This window comes from Octopus bimaculoides, chromosome 29 (assembly GCF_046866305.1).
Source record: "Octopus bimaculoides isolate indiv1 chromosome 29, ASM4686630v1, whole genome shotgun sequence".
Taxonomy (NCBI): Eukaryota; Metazoa; Mollusca; class Cephalopoda; order Octopoda; family Octopodidae; genus Octopus; species Octopus bimaculoides.
The window spans coordinates 5,138,540-5,156,039 of NC_142956.1; the positions used below are offsets into that span (position 1 = coordinate 5,138,540).

Genomic DNA, 17,500 nt, shown 5'->3' on the forward strand with positions numbered 1-17,500 from the left:
GCGAGCTTACGTATGTCCTCAGCAGTTACAGCCCATGTTTCACTGCCATGTAGCATGGTTGTTCGTACGCATGCGTCATACAGTCTGCCTTTTACTCTGAGTGAGAGTCCCTTTGTCGCCAGCAGGGGTAAGAGCTCTCTAAACTTTGCCCAGGCTATTCTTATTCTAGCAGCTACACTTTCAGCACACACACCCCCACTACTAACTTGGTCGCCCAGATAGCGGAAGCTATCGACTACCTCTAGTTTTTCACCCTGGAATGAGATAGAAGTTGTTTCCTGTTTGTTTGCAGTCTTTATTGCACCTGAACATCTGCCACAAACAAAAACTAACTTGCTAGTTAACCTGCCTTTGATGTTGCTGCACCTCTTATGTGTCCATAGCTTGCACCGGGTACATCTTATAGAGTTACTATCTACTCCTTTTCTACATACTGAGCAGGGCCATCTACCTGGAGGGGTTTGTGTTTTATCTACCTTCCTACTTATTAGGATTTTGGTTTTAGCTAGGTTGACTCTAAGGCCCTTCAATTCTAGACCTTGCTTCCACACCTGAAACTTCTCCTCTAGTTCTGATAGTGACTCCGCAATTAGGGCAAGGTCATCAGCATAGAGGAGCTCCCAGGGGCAACCTGTCTTGAACTCCTCTGTGATTGCCTGGAGGACTATGGTAAATAAGAGGGGGCTGAGGACGGAACCTTGGTGGACCCCTACCTCTACCCGGAATTCATTGCTGTACTCATTTCCAACCCTCACCTTACTGGCAGCATCTCTGTACATGGCTCGCACATCTCTCACTAACCATTCTTCTATCCCAAGTTTCCTCATTGACCACCAGATAAGGGATCGGGGCACCCTGTCAAAGGCTTTCTCCATGTCAACGAAAGCCAGGTACAGAGGTTTATCCTTAGCTAGGTATTTCTCCTGCAACTGTCTCACTAGAAATAAGGCAGCAGTAGTGCTTTTACCTGGCACGAACCCAAACTGCATCTCATCTAAATTGATTCGCTCCCTAATTAGTTGGGCTATGACCCTCTCTGTAACTTTCATAACCTGATCTAACAGCTTGATGCCTCTGTAATTATTTGTATCTAAAGCGTCACCTTTACCTTTGTAGCAGTTGACTATTATGCTGCTACACCAGTCATTGGGTATGACTCCTTCGTGTATCACCTGGTTCGTAATACGGGTGACTAGGCTATAGCCAACACTGCCAGATATTTTGAGCATTTCTGCAGTGATTCCTGATGGGCCGGGGACTTTCCCGGTCTTCATACTCTTAATTGCTTTATCTACCCTGGTACTATCAACTCGGATAGCTGGTCCCTCTATTGGGTCGACATACGGCAGGCTCTCTTTCTCCCATTCATTCTCTTTATTAAGCAATCTATCGTAGTGGCATCTCCAGACCTCTTTCTTTGCATCCCCATTTAATGCAAGCGTACCATCATCCATGCGAACACATTTCTCTCCTACAACATCACTATTCTCTCTCCTACACTGTCTTGCAACACGAAATACCTCGAGTCTTTGGTCCTCACGGCGCAGAACATTGGCAAATCTTTCCTTATCTGCTTCCCCTCTGGCTAAATAAACCTGTCGCCTAGCCTCCCTTCTGGCACATTGGTACAATTCCCTGCTACCACCGTTCTTCCAGTCCTTCCAAGCCTGTTTCTTTTGTCTAATAGCCCTGTTTACCTCCTTGTTCCACCACCACGTTACTCTGGGTCGGGAGGGGACCTTACACCACCCACAAATCTGGTCGGTGGCTTTCAACAGGTTGTCCCGCAGAAATCTCCAATTGTCTTCCACGTTGTATGATGCTATATCCCCTTCTATTTCGTTAAATGCTTCAAGTAACTTGTCTCTAAGTCTCTGTCCGTTTGCAGGGTCTTTAAGCTTCCACACCCTTCTCCTCCAAGCCTGTCTAATTCTGGGCACCCATTTTGCCTTGATCCCAAAGTCGCTAACTACTAATCTATGTTGTGGGGTACATTCTTCGCCAGGGTAGGTTTTGGCATTTATAAGCCGCCCTCTTTCCCTATTTCTGGCGAGGATGTAGTCGATTTGGCTAGAGTGTCTGCCGGAGCGGTAGGTGACTAGGTGACTGGCAGGTTTCCTAAAGTTGGTATTGCAGACCATAAGATCGGTTGCATCACAGAACTCCAGCAGTCTGGTTCCCTCCTCGTTGCGGGAACCGAAGCCATAGCCTCCATGTATGCCATGGAAGCCTCCAGCACGACGTCCGACATGACCGTTGAAGTCTCCAGCCACAAAGAGAAGGTCCCTGTCACTCGTCGACGAGGTAGTTTGCAAGAGGGTGTCATAGAATTGGTCTTTCAGACCATCTGGTAGCCCCGGTTGAGGTGCATAGGCTGAGATGACAGTAGCTAATCTATGATGAAGCACTAGTCTGATCTTAAGTACTCTGTCACTTACTCTAACGACCTCGATTACCTTATCCACCCATTTCTCCGCTAGAAGTATTCCTACGCCCCCGACCCCGTCAGTGTTCCCTGCCCAGAAAATCTTGTACCTGTGTTCTTTGCCTGTGAGGAACCTCGCAGAACCTCCTCTCCATCTTACTTCCTGGATGCAGCACATATCTACGCGTCTCCGTTCAATCATCTCAACAATTTCACCAGATCTACCTTTCAGCGTGCCGACGTTGAGAGTGCCAATCCTAACAGTATGGATGTTGGGGGTGTGGGCCTGTAGCCTGGGAAGGGGAAAAGCAGTGTCGTGTACCTGAAAAGAAAACTTGCAATTGGAAGAATTCATAAGCAAAACAGTACCTACAACCTGCAAACATTTCTCAAACTTAATGCGCTACCCAAAGGTAGGGGAGAGGATGGCCAAGGCCACTAGATGGGTTCCGGGAGACAGCCGAGGTTGACAGGAAGACAGAGGAATGAACTTCCGGTGGAGGGGGTGGGAGGGCGGGTTAACGCCAGCGAGTAGATAGGGCTCTTAATTGTAGATTTTAAATATTTGAGAGACAACAATGCATAAATCGTAATTTTTAAAAGAGCAATGGATTCTAGGTGAATAACGTAGCATGAATTTAGGAAGCTTAGAAAATGAATAAGTATGAATTTAAGACAACAACTGAATTCAATTGAATTTCATGGAGAGAAACAAGATAAATAATAGAGGGCAAACTAAAGCGCGAAGGTATGAGATGTTTGAGACCGTAAATAAATAAAAAATCTCTATCTTATCTGCATCTTGGAGATTTCGTCGTAGTATGTCAGCGAGGTAATTTAGAATGGGTTTCTCATTTATATATAGCCAGAACCTGAAGACCTTAAGGAAAAACTACGAGAGAGAGAGAGGATGGAGGGGTAGACAGAGGCATGGCGGGAGAAAAGATCATCATCATCATATATATATATATATATATATATATATATATATATATATATATATAAAGAGAGAGAGAGAGGCGGGACCAGTCAAGCAGCACATCACGCTGTAATTCTTATATATACATATATAAATATACATACATATATATATATATATATATATACATATATATATATATATATATATATATATATATATATATATATATATATATATATATATATATATATATATACATATATATACATATATATATAGATATATACATATATACACACACACACACATATATATATATATATATATATATATATATATATATATATATATATATAAGCAATGTTAATTCTCTAAATGAAGTATTAACAGTAACTGCACGATAAAGTGTAGTATATTGCCACTTAAGTGTGGCTGACCCCTAGGGGTGGATGTTACTGTTGCTTTCAGCCCCAGGAGGACATCTCCTCCAGCTGGCTTATCGACACACGACTGTGTCCTGTTTGCCAAGTGTGAGACAACTTCCCTTGGCAAACAGGACACAGTCGTGTGTCGATAAGCCAGCTGGAGGAGATGTCCTCCTGGGGCTAAAAGCAACAGTAACATCCACCCCTAGGGGTCAGCCACACTTAAGTGGCAATATACTACACTATATATATATATATATATATATATATACATATAATAGGGATGACCACTAAGTGGACATCCATTTTGGTTGAAGAAGACCAACTAAGGTCTGACCACTAAGAAAATATTATTCTCAAGAAAATTCAGCAAACACCAGAACGAATGCGAGCAAAACAAATGAAAAGATGCAAAATATATTTTGTATCTTTTCTTTTTTCTTGGTCGCTCACATTCTGGTTTTTGCTGAGTTTTCTTGAGAACAATCTTTTTTTAGTGGTCAGACCGTAGGTCGTCTTCTTTTACCAAAAGGGATATCCACTTAGTTGTCATCCCTCTTATATGCATGTAATATATGTTCTAAATTGTTGGAATGGAGCATGTAAAATTCGTTTGAATTTTACCGATGATGACGCTGATGATGATAGCGTTTTATTCTCTCAGCTGCTCAAGTCCCACGCCTCCCACCTTGTTGTGGCACAAATGTCAAGTCTTTTACTGAATGAAAATGAATCCTGCTCCCGTCTGAAGTCTACTAATTATTGAAAGTTTCTCTTTTGCACAACTGATAGCTTACCTGTATGCATGCATGCATATATACATATAGGCATACATACGTACATACATACATACATACATACGTACATACATGGTGGTTGTCTAGTCCTTATGCAGAGATTGACCTCCCTCCTGTACCTACAACTTAGCTCCATCATGGCATCTGATTTGACTTTTAAGCCAGTCAATGTTCTGAAAAGACACCCACATAGATTGCACATCCGATTTGGACCACCAAGAGCTGCAGATAATTTCCGATCTTTGCAGATCTTAAAATGTCTTTTGAGGCCTCCGTTAGATTTGCAAACCTTCTGGCATACATAGTATTCAAAGGTGTGCACAGGCATATTATAGAATAGTCTGTGGAGGTTTGTTTTCCATGGATTTGCAGATGATATTTGAGGCCAGCAAAATATAGGCATGGTCTGTCAGACTGTGTACACAAACAGTCATTGTCGTTCACCTTCTCGATCGTTACATTCTTCTTTAGATCTCATTTGAGTCTTACATGCGTTATCCCGGCCTCTGTAAATGTTTTCACTCCACTCTACAGTTTTGTTCACCATCCAACTCGATTCAAAGCAAGGGTCTCTAGTTCGTCTGGATCCATTCTAAATGATTTCATAGTAGTTTCGTATGACATCCTTAAAATTTTTTTTTTAGGTTTACGCCGATAGCGTTTCTTCTCTGCATGCTCATCATAAAAATCTGTTTCGGAATGCGTTCTTCTGCCATTCGAACAATATGGCCTCACCATCTCATTTGGTTCCTGAAACTCATAGCTTTAATTGAGGTGATGCCTGCAGATGCAAGGACATCTATGTTTGGAGTAAAAAAACATTTAATTTTAGAAATGCGATGAAGGCATTTTTTTGTGGAATTGTTCTAACAATTTAAAATGCTTTTCGTAACAAGTTCAAGTTTCACAGGAATACAACAAGGATGGTAAGACAAATGATTTTAAAGAGCCAGCTTTGTATTCTTATTTATATGTCGCTGGCACCAAATGCGGGACTCCAAGCCACCAAATGCTTTTACTGCCCTTTGAATTCGCAGCTGTATTTCTGTATCAAGGTTTCCAACATTTTGTCGAGCTTCCAAGGTAGATGAACCTATCGACAAACTCAACTAAGTTAACCTCAACAAAAATTTCATGGGTGTTACAAACAGCACCACACGCAGTTTGATGCGTTATAACTGCTTTATTTTCATGTTGATGTCCAAGCCCAAATTATCACAAGCTGCGTCACATGCAGATACAAGAGACTGAAGACCTGTTTCAGAATGACTGACAAGATCGAAATTGTCAGCGTACTAAAGTTCCCTGAGTGAAATAAAAACCTTCGTTTTGAATTTCAATCAAGTCAAATTTAAAACATAGCCTGTTGTAGGATATTTCATGTAGATCCCCTCCTCAGAGATTTGAGAAGCATGTGACAACACAACAGTAAAGTATTTTGCAAAACGCGTAGGTGCATTAAGGTCTCCTTGCTTTACTCCATTTCTCACGGCAAATGATTCAGAGAGCCTTCCACCAAAGTTAACTCTAGCTTTCGTAGCTTGATGCAAAGTCCTGATCATATTTACAATTTTTTTCTGGGCAACCTATTTTCCTTAGAATTAGCCACAGAGCATTTCGATTAACAGTATCGAATGCTTTGCTCACATCAACAAAGCAATTGTGTAGAACAAGATTCAGTTCAATGCTCTTTTCTTGTAATTGTCTGATATTAATGATGAATCAGCTGTGCCCCTGGAGGAACGAAAACCACACTGAGGCTCAGACACAATATTATGAAGCATAAAGTTATGTAAACGTTCTAACAAACTTCGGTCAGTTACCTATCCAACCACAGACAAAAGTGAAATCTCACGAAAATGACCACACAGGTCCCCTCGTCCTGATTTATTCAAGGTGACTAAAATGACATCGATCCAGTCTTGAGGTAGTTTCCCAGCTCTCCAATAGCGACAAATTTATATACTTAGTAGTTCAACCATCTTGTCCTCCCCATATTTGAAGACCTCTGCATAGATTCCATCAGACCCTGGGGTCGTATTGTTATTCATCTTATTTACAACTAAATAAATGTCATTTAGAGTTGGTTCAAATGCCATCTCTTCTATAACTGGAAGGTGTTCTACGTTTCCTATCGTCCTCATATCAGTGAATGAAGGTCTATTCAAAAGTGCAGAAGAATGTTCTACCCAGCGCTTATAAATAGAATCGGTGTCAGTCAGAAGCAAAAGTCCATTTGCTGTTCTCACTGGAGCTATTGAAGAAGATTTTGGGCCATATACTTTCTTAATATAAGAGTACAAACCCTTGGCATCAGTTCTATCAGTTGCTTCTTCTGCCCCTTTTGCTCTATCATTCCACCATTCTTGTTTGATTTTCCTTAGAGCAGTCTGCACTTTACTTTTCAGCTTTCTGTAAGCTTCGTTTGAGTTGGGGTACAAGGACTGAGAAAGAAGTGTATTTCCTAAGTTTTGTTTTTATAAATGCAGATTATGAATTTCTGCTGATCTATCTGAGAACAAGTCACGTGACTTGTGTGATTTAATTACTACTGACGAACCTGCAGCCAGAAATACTTTTGTTTTGAAATCTTCCCATAGATTGTTTGGGTCAAGATTGTTACTTTCTATAGCATAGTGAAATCTTTGCAATTTGCTTGAAAATTTAAAGCTTGCAGCATTTCACTTTTTGGGTACTTTAGGACCAGACTGCAGTGGTTTAGGCATTATCGAAAAATCTATTTTTCCACGAATATGATGAAGGTCAGTCTAGCTCTCTGCCCCTCTCTTGGTCCGAATGCCAGAAACGTTTTTATATCACGTTTTCTGATCAGAATGTAATCTATGAGATGCCAGTGCTTAGATCTCGGGTGCAAGCAGGTGGTTTTATATTTAGTTTTCTGCTTAAAACAGAATGTTGGTGACAACCGGGTTATTCTCAGTGCAAAACATCAAAAGAGCTCCTCCGTTTTTATTACATTTTCGAATCTGATGACAGCCTAAAACAGGCCATGAAACACAGTCCTTTCCAATACTTGCATTGAAATCTGCCAATATGACCAGCATGTCAGAAATTGGTACTTTCCTCAATAAGTGTGCTAGATCGTCATAAAACTGTCCTACATTTTCATCAGAATGGGACACTGTTGGTTCATAAATACTGACAACGGTAAGAAACCTACCTTTTGTCAGTTTAATACGGCATGACATTGTCCCAACGAAATCGGTTGGGTAGTTCTCGAGATTTAGCGATACACACATACAGAGAGATAGACAAGCATTCTCAGCTTTATATATATAATCATATCAATTTCCACTGTTACTTCGAAGTTATATAATTCATTGAATATATTTGATAGTAAATGGTAGGAGATGCATGTATGTGCACATGTTTGTGTTAATACTTATGTATGTCAGAGGTTAAGAGGCAAAACACTTAGACATCTCTGATTGTAATGCTTCTGTGAAATGTTCACTATGAGAAGTGAATGACATATTAATAGTAATTAGATGAATGATTATAAATCCAATCAGCTAATCGTTATGTAAAGTTGCACATTTTTAGTGAAGTAATCAGAAACTGACGAAATCTCTCTCTGCATCTCTCTCTCTGCATCTCTCTCTCTCCATCTCTCTCTCCATCTCTCTCTCCATCTCTCTCTCCATCTCTCTCTCTCTCCATCTCTCTCTCTCCATCTCTCTCTCTCCATCTCTCTCTCCATCTCTCGCTCTCCATCTCTCTCTCTCCATCCCTCTCTCTCCATCTCTCTCTCTCCATCTCTCTCTCCATCTCTCTCTCTGCATCTCTCTCTCTCCATCTCTCTCTCTCTCCATCTCTCTCTCCATCTCTCTCTCCCTCTCTCTCTCTATCTCTCTCTCTCCATCTCTCTCTCTCTCCATCTCTCCATCTCTCTCTCCATCTCTCTCTCTCCATCTCTCTCTCTCCATCTCTCTCTCTCCATCTCTATCTCTCTCAATCTCTCTCTCCATCTCTCTCTCCATCTCTCTCCATCTCTCTCTCCATCTCTCTCCATCTCTCTCTCCATCTCTCTCTCTCCACCTCTCTCTCCATCTCTCTCTCTCTCCATCTCTCTCTCTCCATCTCTCTCTCTCCATCTCTCTCTCTCTCCATCTCTCTCTCTCTCCATCTCTCTCTCTCCATCTCTCTCTCTCCATCTCTCTCTCCATCTCTCGCTCTCCATCTCTCTCTCTCCATCCCTCTCTCTCCATCTCTCTCTCTCCATCTCTCTCTCCATCTCTCTCTCTGCATCTCTCTCTCTGCATCTCTCTCTCCATCTCTCTCTCCATCTCTCTCTCCATCTCTCTCTCTATCTCTCTCTCTCCATCTCTCTCTCTCCATCTCTCCATCTCTCCATCTCTCTCTCCATCTCTCTCTCAATCTCATTTCTCTCTCTCTCCATCTGTCTCTCTCTCCATCTGACTCTCTCTCCATCTGTCTCTCTCTCCATCTTTCTCTCTCCACCTCTCTCTCTTTCCATCTCTCTCTCCATCTCTCTCTCCATCTCTCTCTCTCCATCTCTCTCCATCTCTCTCTCCATCTCTCTCTCTCCATCTCTCTCTCCATCTCTCTCTCTCCATCTCTCTATCTCTCTCTCTCCATATCTCTCTCTCCATCTCTCTCTCCCTCCATCTCTCTCTCTCCATCTCTCTCTCTGCATCTCTCTCTCTCCATCTCTCTCTCCGTCTCTCTCTCTCTCCATCTCTCTCTCTCCATCTCTATCTCTCTCAATCTCATTTCTCTCTCTCTCCATCTCTCTCTCTTTCCATCTCTCTCTCTCCATAACTCTCTCTCTCCATCTCTCTCTCTTTCCATCTCTCTCTTTCCATCTCTCTCTCTCTCTCCATCTCTCTTTCTCCATCTCTCTCTCTCCATCTCTCTCTCTCCATCTCTTTCTCTCTCCATCTCTCTCTCTCTCCATCTCTCTCTCTCTCCATCTCTCTCTCACTAGGCGTTATTTGAACCTCGAATATAATATATCGATGTTTCATCTAAAGACAAAATAGATTCACGTAAGAAACCACATTTATTCCTTCATTAAGAGAAGTAAAAGATTATATTGATAATTAAAAGTGAAATTGACAGTTAGAAAATATCTTTAGAATTACAAATCAAACCATATGATGTTAGATCTTGTGTTACAAAAAAATGAGAAGGTTCAAATTACATTGTGGTTTATACAGTCTCTAAGTTTCGTAGTGTTTTATTGATAGATAAAAATGAAGCTGTCTTTTATGCAAATGTGTTTAATGTAATATAAGAAGAAAAGAAGATTCTCAAAGGAATTCGTTTTTCATATGTTTAATTATGTTCTCGTCTCTGCTCTTCCAACATCTGTTTCATTACCAGAACTAGAACCTGGAAAAACAATGAGAAAACTTTTATAAGTTAAGGTAAAACATCCCTAACCCTTATATTCTTATATAACCCCAATTGTCATCTAATTAACCATACATTAAAGATATTAATTACAGAAGAATCAAAAATGAAAAACACAATCTATATTGAAAACATTAGTTACAGAAACTAAAAGTGAGAATTTAATTATCAGGAATACGTTGTAAAATATTGGCAATATTGTTTCATAAACATTGGCAATATTGTTTCATAAAATATTGGCAATATTGTTTCATAAATATCATCCAGAACAACTGGATAGGGCAATTATGGGAGGCTTCTTAGTTCTATTCTGTGGTTCTATGTTTTACGTAGATCTATCTTTGACAGAGTGAAGACTTTATGTCGTTCTATTTATCAAGTGCCTGAGGAGGTTGTGCTGTGACGGCTCAACAGTACGGCTGATGGAAAACACACACGTCTAGCAACGGTCTGCACCTGAAGTCATCTGGAAGTAGTGGTTGAAGCCAGTGGCAATTGTATTGAATAAATTTACTCATTAGAATTTCACAATATTTAAAAATAATTTTGATAAATATATCTGCTAAAATGAGATGCCAGTGTTATTTTAATTTCTGCATAATTTAGAGAACAGTTTAATCATCGCACTCTGTATATATATTCTTTTATTCATTTACTTGTTTCAGTCGTTTCACAGCAGGCATGCTGAAGAACCATCTTTACTCGCACACACTAACCCTAGGACTTATTCTTTGTAAGCCTAGCACTTATTCTATCGGTCTCTTTTTGAAACCGCTAAGTGACAGGGTCACAAACACACAAAAATCAGTTGTCAAGCGATGTTGGGGGAGACAAACACAGACTTATAAACAAGTACATATACATATATATGTGTGACGGGCTTCTTTCAGTTTCTGTCTACCAAATCTACTCACGAAGAATTGGTCGGCCCGAGGCTATAGTTGAATACACCTGCCCCAGGTTCCACGCAGTGGAACTTAACCCAGGCACATGTGGTAGGGAAGCAAACTTCTTACCACACAAACACAACTTAATATATATATATATATATATATATATATATATATATATATATATATATATATATATATATACACACACATTCGATCTATTATGACATATTGACCTTGGTTATGGTAGTGGTACGAATAAGAAAGATCAAATTGCTCTTACTTTTATAAATTTTGAGAAGTGACCTTGGTGTTTCCTTTCTTTTGTTTACTTACACACGAGCAAATGGCATCTCTGGCATCTTCCGTGCATATACAGTAGAATATGAAGATAAACATTCCGAGAAGGATATTGAAGATAATGAAGAGTATGTGAAACACTTCAGCTTGTTCTTCAACAGCGATGAATGCTAGGACCCAAGATAACACCAACAAGAAAGTCAAACTAAAGATGCCAAAAACACGCATTTTCTTTGTTTCGTGTTCAAACAATTTTTTACTTTCCATTGAGCGAAGTCGCCAGATAACAAGAGAAATCATGGTAAAGTTGAAGATGAGAATGACCACCAACGGAGCCAGGAAAGCAGCATAGAAAGGTGTCTTGGATAACCAACAGCTAAAAGAGAGAGAAAATGAATTAACAAAGGAAATTTAACAAATGTCCAGTTAATAAAATGAGATGATTTTGATCTCAAACAAAACGAAAAGATATGCTCAGTCTTGCCGTGTTTCACATTAAGGTATTCTTATCGAAAACTTCAGTATCCAGATGATTTACAACGTATATACATATGAGTATATACGTATATATATATATATATATATATATATATATATATATATATATATATATATATATATATATATATATATGTTGAAAAAAAAGTCGTCAGAATTTTGGAATAACTTCTTTCATTTATTGTATACATATATTAGCGCTTTCGTTCGTCTTTCGAATTTGTCCAATATAACTGAAAATACAGAGATCTAGCTTATTTATATAAAAACAAGTGTTTTGGGGGGTTTTGTTTATAACATAACCTTGTTTTTTTTTAGTTTTTTTTGGGGGGGTGAGGCTTTGGAGACAATGGAAGATGTATAAGCAAATAGATAGATAGGCAGATAGAGAGATAGAGAGATAGACTGATGGTCAGACAGATAGAGAGATGAATGTGGTAAAAGAGAGAGAGAGAGAGAGAAGGGCCATTGTATTGAATTGGTCTGTTTAAGGAGTGTCAAAAAAAAAGTTTAAAAGCTTGTTTACTACTTACTGTATTGTTTTGAGACAGATTTTAGGGATGGTAGAAAAAGGAGGAAGAAAATAAGAAAAGAAAAAATAGAGAATAATGAATAGAAAATATAAAGAAAACAAAAAATGTCTTCCTGTTTTTTTCTTTTGCTTTTACTTCTTTCATTTTATATTCTTTGTCTTTTCTTTTTATAGACTTTGGGTCCCTTTTAGAATATATTCCTGTCATACATTTATTTATTTATTTATTTTTGGTAAGGTATAGTTCTGCATGAGAGTATGTTAGTATAATCTTTGTAAATTTGCAAAATCGAATTAGTAAAATCAATTTAGTAAAAATAACTATATATATCATATCAAACATATATACATATATAGACACACAAAACGTATAGCTTTTTAAAGTTTTTAGGTTGTCTGTTACTGAGAGTTATACTTTGATCTGTAATGATAGTTCTCATTTTCTTACTTTGTGCAAGGATTGGTAAGTTCGCTTTAGCGATATTAAAGAAGTTCTGGTGGCATGAACTGTGTGTCACTATAAATACTATGATTTTTTTCTTGTTTTTCTCGTTTTGCGGTGTCCTCAGTTGTTGTATGGGTATTTTTGAAGCCCGCTGAATACAATTTTCTATAAGTAGTGACGGGTACTTTTGCTTGAGCAGAAATTCTTTCCGTTCCATCAGGCGCTGATTTCTGGTCTTTAGATCCTCTATAATAGTACAGATTCTTCTTGCTAAGCAGTATGGGATGTTACGTTTTCTATGGGGTGGATGGCACGATTTAAAATTCAGGTATTGGTGTGTATCTGTGTGTATCTGTGAGTTTATGATATATATTTGTGGTAATGGTGGTGTTCTTTTTAACTACCATTATATCTAGAAATGGTAATTTGGTACTGCTCATCTCCTTTGTATATTGGATGGATGGGTGTAGGTTGTTCAGAAGGGTGTTGAATTCTTCCACAGTGTTTTGAGGTTTTGTCCAGATTTTAAAGCAATCGTCATGCTTTTTCTATAAACTTCCTAAATTCAGTGTTGTATCTCTCTTCTATTTCCTGGTAGATTTTTTCCAAGTAATCCATCAGCGAATTCGCATAAACGGGAGCAAACCTCGTTCCCATAGCCGTGCTTTAATTTGGATATAGTTCTTTCCATTGAAGAAGAAAGTATCATTTTCCAAAATAAGTCTCACTGAGTCTAGTATAAATGTCACCGTGAATCTGTTGGGAATTGCCTCTATGTTTATCTACCCAGTATTTGATCGCCTGTATTCCTAAATCATGTGGGATATTGGTGTATAAGCTTACTACATCAAGCTTAGTACGATTGAATTTATTTCAGTGGTTTTGGAAAGACGGGATAGAAAGTCGATAGCATCCCAAATGAAGCCGGGTATGTAGGTACATATATATATATATATATATATATATATATATATATATATATATATATATATATATATGTACATATATATATACTTCTAATATCAGGATAAAACATTTCGGAAGAATTTCATCAGGGGCCAGTATATTAAATATAGCTTTTTAAGGTGAAAATTATGACAAAAAAAAATGAGAGCAAAAGAAAATAGCATTCTTTGTATATGGTTAGACGATCTAAAATCTATTATTGAGTATATTGGCAAAATGTCTTTTTGATCGTATTTATAATCATATGTATGTATGTACACACACACACACACACACACACACACACGTATATATATATATATATATATATATATATATATATATAAGTATTTATTTGTATATATATATATATATATATATATATATATATATATATATATATATATATATATATATATATATATATGTACAATTATATGTGTATATATGTATATAAATATATATATATACACACGATTTTAATCCCTTCTTACGTCTGGTACATATATACATATGTACACGTATATATATATATATATATATATATATATATATATACAAGTGTGTGTATATATGTATATATATATATATATATATATATATATATATATATATATATATATATATATATATATACAAGTGTGTGTATATCTATATATATATATATATATATATATATATATATATATACAAGTGTGTGTATATATGTATATATATATATATATATATATATATATATATATATATATATATATATACATGTGTATAGGTGTCTGTGAGTGTATATATGTATGTGTGTATACATGTATGTATATATATATGTGTGTGTGTTTATGTATGCATGTGTATATGTAAGTATGTATGTGTGTGCGCATGTGCATGAAAATAAAAGACTGGAAATCTTTGGTATAACTTTAATTCCCTGTTACAGGCGTTTTATTAGGGGGCAGGAATTCCAAAGTACACATGTACAAAAACATGAATAGGATTTCCTAAACGTAATTCGTCAGATGAAGATTAAAAGATAATACAAAATGACGCTGGATGACAATGCAATTTGTAGTATTAAGCATTAATCAGGCGTATATTGAGGGATAGTGACATAAAGACAGATTAGAGAAATAATAATATATTATAATCTATTATAATTACTTCTATAAGCACCAGTCCTGAAATTTTGAGGGAGGGGATTAGTTGATTACATCCATCCAGTACATAACTGTTACTAAATTTATCGATCCAGAAATGATGAAAGGCGAAGTCGACCTCGGCGGGAATTGAACTCAGAATGTAGCTGCAGGCGAGATACCGCTAAGCATTTCGCCCATTGTGTTAACGATTCCGTCCGCTAAAATGCAAAGTTTGACCTGTCGGTGACACAGTAGAGAATTCCACGAAAGCACGCTGCTCATTCATATTAGCCATAGCAAGAATCGACGAATACGCGGAAAACAGTTCAAGGCGAAGACGCACCACGTTGCAGTACGATTCCACCCAACGATAGCAGTCGGAAGACCAAAGCCTATGAGTTGCGTCAAGTGGAGTCTAGCGGTGGAAGCTTTAACTACAACAGGTTTATCCTACATAAAATGTTCCGGTTATTTTGGGGTACTTCATCGTATATGTTATATATTTTAAATTAAGATTACATGAAATTTCTGGTCTTATAAATTATATACTTATACACGCACAAGCATATACATATGTATATATAAGGTTGGTGCAGCATTATTGCGGCTTGTTTTCAATAAATTTTATTCAACAAAAATAATAACAACATTTAACAAGAACATGTTTAAATGATCATTCCGACCGGCTGCCAAGCAAATTGGAAGCGGTAATTGAAGTAGATGGTGAATATGCTCCAGAATAATCATTTAAAAATGATTTTGTTAAAGATTTATATCGTGTGTGTTGTATTTATTGAAAAATAAACCACCATAATTATGTACCAACCTAATATATATCTCATAAATATTGTATAGTGCTGTAATTAGAAATGGAGGGGATGGGGAAGGAGCAGCCGAACGTATCTTGTCCACAATTAAACAAGAGGTAGTCACTGTTATCTTATGTTTCCATTCAGTTAGAGATATAGGATTAAAGGTAAACCTGAGATTCACATTAATTTATAAATTTATCTATTTAAGATCTTTCCATGTCAGCGTTATTACTGATAGTATATTCGATGAAGGCATAAATACCCTATGGTAGACGTCTGGTATTCATGTCTCCATCAAACATTCTTTATGTAACAAAACTGACACAGTAAGATCTGAAATAGATGACTTATACGATGAAGTGAACCTTATCTTTCACCTTTAACTCCGTGTTTCTAGTTGAATTGTGTCACAAGATGAAAAGAGCTACCCCTTTCTTAATTTTGAAAAAGAGATATTCGGTTGTTCGCCTCTCCACTACCATGCCGACTAACCCTCTTCACGACTATAAATCTTAAATAAACCCTTCCCACATACGTTGTAGAGATATCCCCTCCTCCCAAACCACTTTGATTTGTCTTGATTTGGCAAATTGTATTATTCATGTATTCATCTGAAGAAAAGAGATTTTCTTTGGAACACTAAAGTTCTCAAGTCCATCAATAAAATGTCTTAGCTCTTTTACCGTTTCATCTTCAAGACGAAGGTATGTTGACGTGTGTTATTGCTTCTGTTTATTTGGGCAGGGTGAAGTATTATCCTCGAATATATACATCACCGTGAAGTGTAATTTTAGTGTATATTATCCGCAGCATCAATGAATGCCATGGTTTTAGCTTGATGACACTTAGACATTATTCTACAACATTCAAACTATTGATAAGTGTAGCAAAATATAAATGGTGAAGATCAGGGAAAATTAGGAGAGTAAAACACAGAAATACTTACACGTCTGCAATTTTGATGTAATTGTTTGTCTTGTTAATTGCCAGAGTAATTGCGACAATGACAGCTGGAAGACCTGACGACGACATTTACAAAGACGAATAAATATATGGATATTAGTCATTAAAATCAGAAATATGTGAGATTTGAAATCGATTTACTTGACCATGTATTCTCAAGAAAATGTGTTTAGTTCAAAGGAAATCAAAATTTATTTTGATGTACACACAGGTCGCGTTTTACTATTTATTCCTTTGGGTTCTAGAAATAAGTACGACAAGTAATATATCTTCGATTCTATCATCGATATGTTTCAGAAGGCAACAAATATTAAAAATTACTGGAAGTCCTGGACCACGATATGAAAACTACAATTAACTGGCAGTTCGTCGCTTTCAGCGACAAATGTTCCAGTAGATCCGATCAACGGAAAATACTGTTTATGAAATCAATGTGCAAGCGGATGAGCACTCCACAGACACACGTACTTTTAATGTAGTTCATAGGGATATTCAGCGGGACATTCAATGTGAGAAGGTTGGTCCTTTCAACTACAGGTACTACTCATTTATTTTTTATCTGAGTAGAACTAGAGCGGTGAGATAAAGTATCTTACTTAAGGATACAACGCATCACCGGGACTCGAACTCACAACCTTACGACCGCGATCGCCTTTAACGACTATTAAATTCCTAATAAGATGAGAAAGACACAAAAGTTCGGTATCGTTAACCTCTCAAAAAATGACTGCGTCAGGGGAAGGGCAGAATGATTCACTCTTAGGTTTCGTCTAGAACTGAGATTAGACTGAAAATATTTGCATGAAATTGAAAGTAAATTTATGTTCCCTCAATGGCTTACCCTGAGAATCTATTTTTTATAGTCTACGTTTGTCGTCTATATATAACTATTAAATTTCTCACACCTTTTGTATCAACATGCTTCCATCTTATTTCAAGTACTTACCCCAAGCCAAAATTGAACTCTTCATCATAAAAGATGCCATATGCACAAAGATATGAAGGGCTTCAACAGCCGT

General features: G+C 37.4%; 2 protein-coding genes across 2 annotated transcripts in view; both read right to left on the bottom strand.

Moving 5' to 3' along the window:
• LOC149130311 (adhesion G protein-coupled receptor G6-like) overlaps positions 1-17,500 on the bottom strand; it is a 564,593-nt gene that overhangs the window by 113,303 nt on the left and 433,790 nt on the right. The gene's annotated exons all lie outside the window — the stretch shown is intronic.
• Positions 9,595-17,500, bottom strand: part of LOC128251259 (adhesion G protein-coupled receptor G6-like) — a 68,169-nt gene continuing 60,263 nt past the window's right edge. Inside the window, exons 15-18 of the mRNA XM_089345353.1 lie at positions 17,428-17,500; positions 16,465-16,537; positions 11,140-11,532; positions 9,595-9,945 (exon numbers count right to left, since the gene is read on the bottom strand). The exon at positions 17,428-17,500 is cut by the window's right edge and continues 48 nt beyond it. Coding sequence (XP_089201479.1) covers positions 11,142-11,532; positions 16,465-16,537; positions 17,428-17,500 — 537 coding nt within the window. The 3' untranslated portion in view covers positions 9,595-9,945; positions 11,140-11,141. The remainder of the gene's footprint in view (positions 9,946-11,139; positions 11,533-16,464; positions 16,538-17,427) is intronic.